At 43.1% G+C, this 10,659-nt stretch overlaps 1 protein-coding gene across 5 annotated transcripts in view; it reads left to right on the top strand.

The window, feature by feature from the left end:
• Positions 1–203: 203 nt before the first annotated feature.
• Positions 204–10,659, top strand: part of LOC123760080 (gigaxonin) — a 67,366-nt gene continuing 56,910 nt past the window's right edge. For 2 of the 5 annotated variants that reach the window (XM_069325257.1, XM_069325255.1), the window contains exons 1-2: positions 204–356; positions 7,899–8,130. In XM_069325257.1, coding sequence (XP_069181358.1) covers positions 7,964–8,130 — 167 coding nt within the window. In that variant the 5' untranslated portion in view covers positions 204–356; positions 7,899–7,963. Of the gene's footprint in view, positions 500–5,471; positions 5,627–7,898; positions 8,131–10,659 lie in introns of those variants that run through there. The other 3 variants (XM_069325258.1, XM_069325256.1, XM_045745538.2) reach the window with 3 other exon arrangements.

Genomic DNA, 10,659 nt, shown 5'->3' with positions numbered 1-10,659 from the left:
AGGGGGCTGTGGCCTGAAGAGGTTGTAGGGGGCTGTGGCCTGAAGAGGCTGTAGGGGGCTGATGTGACCTAAAGAAGTTGTAGGGGGCTGTGGCCTGAAGAGGTTGTAGGAGCTGTGACCTGAAGAGGTTGTAGGGGGCTGTGGCTTGAAGAGGTTGTAGGGGGCTGTGGCCTGAAGAGGTTGTAGGGGGCTGTGACCTGAAGAGATTGTAGGGGGGCTGTGGCCTGAAAAGCCTGTAAGGATAATTTCCTTCTTTGCTATTTCCCGGTATCGGGCAGTCGGGGCGCATCTCATCCCTCAATCGTCGTCGCTCTCCTCGACCAACAACAACAACACCACCACTCGCCGAGCAAACGGTAAACAACACACCCTCACAACACCCTCACACCTTAAACATTGACAAGCATAGACGTACACTGAGAATCATTTACATATTCTTGGCGTTCTTAATGTGTGTGTGTATTTAATGGTATCACGCATATATTTGTTTTCAAAGCTGGTGAGTGTAGGAGGGTTTGTCAACTCCCACACACCTGCGCCTATAACTGTTCCTTATGCCTGCACCCCTACACCTGTTCCTACACCTGCTCGCTACACCTACCCCCCTACACCTACCACCCTTCACCTACCACCCTTCACCTACCTGCCTACACCTACACCCCCCTCCTACAACTACCCCCCCTACACCTACCCCTACTCCTACCTCCCCTTCACCTACCCCATACACCTACTTACCCTCCCATTACCTACCCCACCCCCCCTTACACATACCCCCTACACCTACCCCCTACACCTACCCCCTACACCTACCCCCTACACCTACCCCCTACACCTACCCCCTACACCTACCCCCTACACCTACCCCCAACACCTACCCCACCCCCGTACACCTGCATGGGCCCCCAGCCCTGCCTATCCTCCACACCTGCCACCATACCAACTTCCATGATTATAGACAACTGGCTGGTGCTGCACCTGGGGATGCTGATACATTGACTTACACATTGCGTGGTGTCTCAGGAATGTTTTGAGATTGTGATGTTTGGCCTGGGTTCGTATCCTGGCCGGAGAGGATTGACCGGGTGCCAATCAATAACTGTGGGGTCGGAGCTCCGTAATTTTTAAAATACATGTATCTTCATTAGAACTTTAAATATGTGTATGGTAAGGTGTTTAAAGTGAAGCTTATATGTCTGCCTTTCTTGAGACATATAAAACATATATGTTTATTAACGAATTCACGTGAAATAAGCATTGTTCTGAGAGAGAGTTGCTCCGTCGATCGATCTGTCCGGAGTCAGAGCTCGGCTATTATAAAAGTACACATATCTTCGCTTTAAATTTAAATATGCCCATGGTAAGGTATTTAGAACGAAGCTTATATATCTGTCTCTCTTGTGACATATAAAACTCTTACGTTTATTAAGGAATCTGCGTGAAATAGGCATGGTTCTGAGATGAATGCTGCGGTTTTCGAGCTCGACGAGCGATGAAAACTGCCACTTTTATACAACTACAAATATCTTCGGTTTTACTTAAAATATTTGTCTGGTAGAGGTTTTACATATAGATTGCGTTTCTGTCTTTCTTCTGACTAATAAATAATTTTGGTTTAATCAGTTATCAAGATGTTTTCAACAATATTCTTTCAGCGTTCGTCTTTTCCAACACGGGCGACCCTTTTGAAAACGCGATACTTGGTCTAACCCATCCTATACTTGGGTCAGTTTCCATTATGGTTCGGAACATAGCCTGTTTACCCAGAAGTGAATGGATACCTGGTTGTTAAAGGATTTGGTGGGTCGTATTCCGGGGAAAATTAGAATAAGGACCTTCCTGCAACGCTATGCATGATAGTGGCTTTACAAGAATATAAGAACTTGTATAAATATATGGAGGATTTTGGCATTGTGTTGGGCAAGAGGCACTTGGATCAACTGGTCTTCGGTGAGCTGTAGTGCCCCTATAGTGTTTCTATAGTAGTTGGTGTCTGCCTCTTGCTCTATGGGGGACCACTGGATAACGATGATGTGTTTTTTATTCATCCGGCTGAAAAATTTTGCCATTTGGCAGCTGGGGCATACAGTACTCTGCCACCAGGAGGCTCATTCGACACTGTGGCATCGTAGCTACTTCAGTGACGGTACACCTGCCCTAATCATTATGGCCTCAACCGGAGATCTACGGATTGGTCCTTATTTATAAACTTTAAAAGTTCTTACAGTATTTAAAAAAAATAATGCCTTTTTTTGCAAGTTCCATTTATATCACCAGTGCATTGCTAACATTGTTCCAGTTGTTCCATTGCAGGTATACAGTACTGTACAGTATTTACATATTTTGTTCTGTAGTTCCTTAATTTTGTTGTGCTCTTAAATAATAAATATTTAATGATACTGTACTTGATTAGGTAAGATCGATTAAATATGACTGTAATGCAGTATTTGCAAAAGGTAATTATTGATGCACAGAGAAATCACATTATCATGATGTATCAATGAACAAATCCGCAGGACCCGTGTTGAATGTTTGAACATATGCACTGGGTGTTCCCAGGCACGCTCTCGCCAACTGCGCCACGACATGGTCAAAAGAATTGCAACCTGGGAATATAATTGATTTGTTCATTGATACATCATGATAATGTAATTTCTGTGTGTATTGAAAGAGGGGGGCGTCAGAGATAGAACTACTGGACGACATAGCCCAAGTGCATGGGGGAATTGTGTGAAACTCTGGTTCGGCTTCAGTAGAAGCCTCGGGAATCCAAGTGGGTGCTGTTGTACCCCAGGTTGCAATTCTTTTGACCATGTCATGGTGCAGTTGACTAGAGCGTGCCTGGAACACCCAGCACATAGGTTCGAACTTTCATCACAGCTTCTTTGGATTTGTTCATTGTAAATATTGATATTAAGTCAATAAACATTTAATGGCTGTATCTAGAAATATTTGATTTCACATTAATGATAGATGTTCTTTTGAGATTTTACTACGTATTATCCTATTATTACTTGTATTAAGTATTGTGTATACTCAATAAAGGCAATTTTCAAAATAGTGATTTCAAAACCTGGCCTGTACTGAGTATATATAGAGGTTCGACATGGTCTGTGCTGTGTATATAGAAGGATTCAGACCATGGTTGCAGTATTTAATGATCCTATATCTTACCAATATGTATTTTATTCATACATATACCCATACATACATACATACTGTACATACGACATACATACATACATACATACATACATACATACATACATACATACATACATACAGTACATATATACATACAGTGCATACACAGTATATTTATATCAATAGGAAAGGAATATCTGTAGTTTTTGTATGTAGTTTTCATCTAGTTGGTTCTGAGAGTTCTATACCCTCAGTCCAGCCTGGAGCCCAGGCCTATCTTGTGATAGTTTGATTGGTAAAACTGTCACAGAAGCCATTTTAGTAAAACTGAGATCTTATCTGTAGGTAGATTATACAAATTTACTAATGTGTATGATGATGGTTTTAGTTTAAACTGCTCCATTTCCAAATTACGCATAATGCATCCCAACATAACCTAACTCATCCAGTAATTCAAGAGATGCTATTCTAACTCCAATGAGTTAGTTTATTTGTAAATTGGATATTTGGATTAAAGTTGGTTCAAATAAAATTAATTAAAATTGATTTGAACCATTCAGAAGTCCCTATACAGTACCTCTAAGTCATTTCTCATATTAGGAATAGTTGAAGGCTACAAGGCTAACAGCACTGCAAACCAGACATGGCAGGGCAGATCTCATTGAAACTTTTAAAATACTGTACTGAACAAGTTAGAGGATGTTGATCCAGACAATTTCTTCAAAAGGTCAGATGTAACACAAACAAGGAGCAACGGTTTCAAGCTCAACGAGCCACAATGTAGCACTGAGAACAGGAGATGCTTTATCACCCACAGGGTTATAAGCCCATGGAACCCCATGTTATAAGGCCGCTGAAGCCGTAACTGCCAAAACTGTGTTAAGTTTTAAAATCTACCTGGAAATGAATCATCGCGGCAAATGGGGGGGAAGAGGAGGTGGTTCAACAAGCCACCGGCTTCTTGTCCTTGTTGAGGCCACTAGAGTTAGTGGCCCTCCGGTAAATCAGGTAGTCATATAGGTCATGAATCTGTGGCAACTCACACACCACTTACGTGGCCAATAAGAAGTCCTGATCTCGACACATGATAATTTGGTATCGTTATAGTTACCTGGATTTACCCGAGGGCCACCATCACTAATGGCACTGATGGAGACAGGAAGCTGATGGCTTATCTTCATTTAATATTTTGAGAATGTCTTCTTGTAATGACTAGGCACATAAAATACTTGAACACAAAACTTTGGATGTTATTAAAATTGACATGAGAAGCTTCATTGTGTTGACTTGAAACCTTTAAATACTGAAGTACAATGTGATCATAACACTAAGGCTTCTTTCATTGTGGCCACAATGGCCACCACCACCACCACACCACTAATACATCATATCTTTCCCCACCACACCACTGATACAAACACCTCAACTTTCACCACTACACCACTGGTACAGACACCCCAACTTCCACCTCCACATTACTTGTACAAACACTACAACTTCCATCATCACAGTACAACAGAAGTACACTTAGATCACATCAGGCTTTAATACCCATGTGAATGGGAAATAGGCTTACAGGTTCAAGAAGATGAGAGAAAATATCAGCACTGTCGGAAATACCCGACAGACTACTGGAACATTATCTAACACAGTGCAGTTACAAACCCAATAAGATTTCAACTTAGATTCAACAGAGCAAAAGAAGTTGTCAAACACATGGGGGAAAATCTTACTGAAGCCAACATATGAGTTATAAATACTTATACTCCGCCTAAGTAAAACAGAAACAAGTAACACTTAGTGGGCAAGCCAGAGGTTTAGGGCCCGCGCAGGAATATTCCTGAAAAAAAAAAAATCCACCACCACATCACTGATATAAACATCATAGCTTCCACAACTACACCACCGATGCAGACACCACAACTTCCACCACCACAATCATTATAAACACAATGCCACTACCACATTGTTAGTGCAGGGGCCTGACGGCTGAGTGGACAGCACTCAAGATTTGTAGTCTTAGGGTCCAGGGATTGATCCCCTGCGGAGGCAGAAACAAATGGGCAGAGTTTCTTTTACCCTGATGCCCCTTTTCACCTAGCAGTAAATAGGTACCTGGGAGTTAGACAGCTGCTATGGGCTGCTTCCTGGGGGGGGGGGGAGACCAGTTGATTGAAAGTTGAGAGGCAGGGCCAAAAAGCCAAAGCTCAACCCCTGCAAGCACAACTAGGTGAGTACAATCATCACTACAACAATTACCGCCAATTTGAAGACCACAACTATCATTGTAACCTTAAGTATGACCACACACTCTGCAACCACTACAAATATCACATCTACAAACATCAGAACTTCAAGAACAACCCCCAGATTCATTACAGACAACTCAACTACCACAACTACAGTACCACATTAGAGCAAGGCAAAGACTCAACCTAAATTGCTGCACAGCCACATCAGGAGAAAATCAACAGTGAAGGAACAGGTAATAAAACTGAGGATAGGGGCAGACATTCACTACAGACGACAAGGAAGTGTGCGAAGTACTCAATAAGAAATTCCAGGTCTTCACAGTAGAGCAAGGAAAAGTCCTAGAGATAAGAGAGGGAGTATCTAACCAGACACCACTAGAGGAGTTTGTGATTACCAGTGGGGAGGTGAGGAAGCATCTGCTAGATTTGGATGTGACAAAGGCTATAGGCCCGGATGGAATCTCACCATGGATACTAAAGGAAGGAGCAGAAGCTCTGTGCCTGCCACTATCCATGGTGTACAACAAATCACTGGTAACAGGTGAAGTGCCAAAAATTTGGAAGACGGCCAATGTAGTCCCGATATACAAGAAGGGTGAAAGCCAGGCGGTACTGAACTACAGGCCTTATCTTGCATACCAAGCAAGATGATGGAGAAGATTGTGCAAAAAAACTAGTGGAACATCTGGAGTGAAAGAATTTGTAACACAACATCAGCATGGGTTCAAGGCTGGCAAATCATGCCTCACAGGATTAATTAAATTCTATGACCAGGTAACACAAATCAGGCAATATAGAGAGGGCTGGGCAGACTGCATATTTTTGGATTGCCAGAAAGCTTTTGACACAGTACCACATAAGAGACTAGTGCACAAGCTGGAGATGCAGGCGGCAGTGAAAGGGAAGGTACTCCACTGGATAAGGGAGTACCTAAGCAACAGAAGACAGTGCGTCACTGTGAGGGGGGGGGGAGGACTCGGAGTGGCGTGGCATCACCAGTGGTGTCCCACAGGGATCAGTCCTTGGGCCTATACTGTTTCTAATACAGTATATGTAAATGATCTCCCAGAGGGAATAGACTCGTTCCTCTCAATGTTTGCTGATGATGCAAAAAGTATGAGGAGGATTAAGACAGAAGAAGATGCGGGCTACATCTAAGACAAGAAGAAGATAAGGCTACAAGTTGACCTAGACAAACTAAAGGAATGGTCCAACAAATGGCTACTAAAGTTCAACCCAAGTAAATATAAGGTAATGAAACTAGGGAGAGGAAATATGAGACCAGACACTAGATACAGAATGGAAGATGAAGTCCTTCACGAAACAGACAGAGAGAGAGATCTAGGAGTTGATATTATGCCAAACCTGTCTCCTGAAGCCCACATAAAAAGAATAACATCGGCAGTGCATTCGAGGCAGGCTAACATCCGAACTGCCTTCAGAAACCTGTGTAAGGAATCCTTCAGAATGTTGTATACTACATATGTAAGGCCAATCCTGGAGTATGCAGCCCCCAGCATGGAGCCCGTACCTTGTCAAGCACAAGATGAAGCTGGAAAAAGTTAAAAAATATGCCACTAGGCTGGTCTCTGAACTAAGAGGCATGAGATATGACGAAAGGCTGCGGGAACTGCACCTCACGTCACTGGAAGACAGAAGAGCTCGGGAGGAGACATGATCATCACACACTGAATTCTCAGGAGAATTGACAGGATAGACAAGGATGGATTATTTAACATGGGTGGTACATGCACAAGGGGTCACAGGTGGAAGCTGAGTACCCAAATGTGCCACAGAGACATTAGAAAGAACTTCTTCAATGTCAGAGTAGTTAGTAAATGGAATGCACTAGGAAGTGATGTGGTGGAGGCTGACTCCATACACAGTTTCAAATGTAGATATGATAGAGCTCGAGAAGCTCAGGAATCTGTACACCAGTAGATTGACAGTTGACAGGCGGGACCAAAGAGCCAAAGCTCAACTCCTGCAAGGACAACTAGGTGAGTACATTCATCACACAACTAACAACCTCTAATAACTTATTACATTCACTACCCATTATACTCTCCATATTCACCATATCACCCTGTAGCCTGAGATATTCCAGGAGATGCTTTTCTTGATCGCCCCACATGTATTCAAACCATTTAGTTTATTCTTTTGCAGATAAGTTGTTTATTTGAATATATATGCATTTTAAAGCATTAGTCGCTTAACATTTTTAAGAAATGTGCACTCTACATTACAAGACAGAATTTTACATACCATACCTTGCATGGAATATCAATAATTATGTATGCTAAAGAAAATGATAAAGTACTCTCACTAGTCACATGATGATTGCGTAATATCACTCTACTTTATGGCATAACTAATGGAGTTTAGAGATAAAATACATAGGTAAAATATTAAATATAAACAAGCTATAAATTGGGATAATAAACCTAACAAAAATATAACACATCTCTGGTTTCATGCAATAATGAAATACATTTTCCTTTGCAGAACTACAAAACTACCATGTGCAAAATTCTGTTAAGTGAGTGTAGGGATGTGTAGTAGCTGACAAAATGAATCGCCAAGAGTACACAACAGGAACACTACATGCATCGAGAGTTTTAAAAGAGCTCTCAACATTTCGACATTTTGCAGCTCTGTGCGATGGAACTGTAAAGCTCTCGGATGGGACTGTGAAAGTTAGCAAAGCTTTATTAGCTTCTGGCTGTCCATATTTTAAGTAAGATTTTTATGTTTTTTATTTAATCTTATTAGATAACACATGCTGTTCTATATTAATTCTGATACTGTAATGTTATTTTTATTTTCAGCAATTTACTGGATATAGGTAAAATTGTTTGTTTCTCAGTTCCATTTACTGTTTCATATTGTAGAAGGGGGGAACTGTATTGGACCAATTGACCCATTTGTTTATAGAAGTATCACAGTGGGGAAATTTTAATGGATTGTTCCTAGTTAAGCTCACAGTAGGCTCACTTGGTGGTGTGCTCCACTTCTTCAACCTCCACATTGACTTTCAGAGTATATCTCCCTACACTTTCTGAGTGTAGGGAGCCCTCGTAGGCTCCCTGAAGCTATCCAAACTGACATGTGCTATATTAGTTTGGGGTCATCAATCAAAGGAATCCTTATGTCTACCGGGGACCATGAACCAGAACCTGGTCCCCCCTCAGAGAGGTGCAGGAAGCAATGGCCTATGAGCACTTTACATTTAAAGTATGTCATAATTGCCATCGACTGGGGAAGGGCCCAGAAAGGTAGGCGAATCAAAACTGACCACTGGTTAACCTGTGCAATCTATATTCAAAAGATCAAAATTATCGCCTCTAGAAAGAAATCCAACAAGCAACAAAAAGTGTTTACCCACATGAAGTGCTTCCCCCCCTCCCCAGGAAGGGGAGCCAGCAGCCTGCCACTCCAGTTCTTGAACTGATGTGCTGGTGATCAGCTGTGTGGCTGTTTCAGCTGTGTGTGGTATGGTGGCCAGGCGTCTTAGTGTACAGGAGCAGCATGCGCCTAGGGTGACCTTCCCTAGGTGCTCTGTGAGTACTGCTCTTGTATGTCAGGGTTATCTTACCTTGGGCATTCAGGAATCACTCCCTATTTGAGAACTTTATCGCTTGATGTTGTCTTCGCCCTTGAGGTATGTCATGAGTCTAGGCCTTTCTGTCTTGGCCCAGGTAGGGGAGTGTTATTGACTGGGAGGGGCACACTGCGGCTGGTGCAGCTAGCCTTACTTCAACGCAGTGGTCAATGTTTCTCTGACTGCCAGTTTGTTTGTTGTGTGTCTTTGGGGTTTTTTGTTTTTATTTTATTTTCATTCTCTGGCATTCTCATCTTGTTTAGACAGAGGTGGTCTGCTTAGCTTGTTATTAGGCAAGCCTAGGTTGTGTTAGTAGTCCTCCTCTGTTGCTCCCGAGGTTTCGTAGCTGCTACTGGCGATCAGTTTGCCTGCTACCTGACAGGGTTCTGCTGACTTAGCTGGCCCCAGTGCCTGGACTTCCTGTAGAGCTAATTCACCCTATGGGCTCTGGAAAACCCGTGTGCTCAGTTATACAATGGCTGCTTCTTCTGAGCCTGCTCTCACCTTGTGCGACGTCAAAGGTTATTCGTTGCCCCTGCCTCAGGGAAAAGATCACTCGTACTGTTTCTGTCATGCTGCCTGTTGGGTATTCTTGCGGACCTAGTTCCCCACTTGTACTTCACTTTTTTCATTCCTTGTCTGTTGATCTTGGAGATCAGGCAGCGGCTGTGTTGCATGCTCGATTCTGCTTATCACAACGAGCCGGGTTGGTTGATTTTTATCAATTCCTGTTACTATTTTGTACGTAGTGATCATATCACCTCTTCTTCTTCTGTCTTCTAGTTTTGACATATTTACTGCCTCTAACCTCTTCTCGTAGCTCTTGCCCTTCAGTTCTGGGAGCCACTTAGTAGCCACGTCTGAAGGTTTCGGGGTCGGGGCAGGGTTTAACACGGGATGAGGCTCGGGTGTCTTCAGGGGCTGCCCCTTCTGATTTGGGCGTGGAGGTGGTTGAGCCCAATTTTCCCACCGAGGCTTCTGGGTCAATCCAGCAGACTTCCTTTTTGGGTGCGTTTTCCCTGGATGCCGCCTTTTCTTCAGGGGTGGTGGGCATAGAAGAGGGCTCTTCCCCGGGGCCTTTGTTGGGGGTTCCTCGGGCTCAGGGGGAGTCCACCTGGAGCGCTTAGACTCTTGTGCCTTCTGGGCAGAGGTTGTTGCTGCAGGAGAAGAGGTTTTCATCCCCTCCTTCCCTTTCTGAATTAGTATTACTGTATTTGCCAGCTTGATTTATGCACCCTCGCATCAGATGCATCCATCTTTTGCTTGGATGTTTTGTCCTTGGGGAAAACAAAAATATCGGTATATATATATTAATATACAGTATCAACTTTTTTGTTTGGTTCATCATACATTTATTGCACGTTATTTTCCGGTGCTTTTGGTACCCCTGCTCTTCCCTCCTCTCAGATCAGCCATTTCGTTGTTTATATTTTTGGCAAATTTTTGCTATACAGTTTGAGTTGCCACAACTGACTGCCAGGGCAGTGCTCTGGTTGTGGCACACCATCCCACAGCTGTGGTTTGTTGTAACCCACTCTTTGCATATGGCTGCCGGGCAGTTGAAAGTTTATCATTCCTTTCCTGCTTTTTTGGGCATTTTTCATTTAGTTAACCCTTGTGTTGCTCAGGGTTAATTAGCATTTGTCACCCACAGGCGCATACCAA

Source organism: Procambarus clarkii, chromosome 16, assembly GCF_040958095.1.
Source record: "Procambarus clarkii isolate CNS0578487 chromosome 16, FALCON_Pclarkii_2.0, whole genome shotgun sequence".
Lineage (NCBI taxonomy): Eukaryota > Metazoa > Arthropoda > Malacostraca > Decapoda > Cambaridae > Procambarus > Procambarus clarkii.
This window is presented reverse-complemented; position numbering and strand designations above follow the sequence as displayed.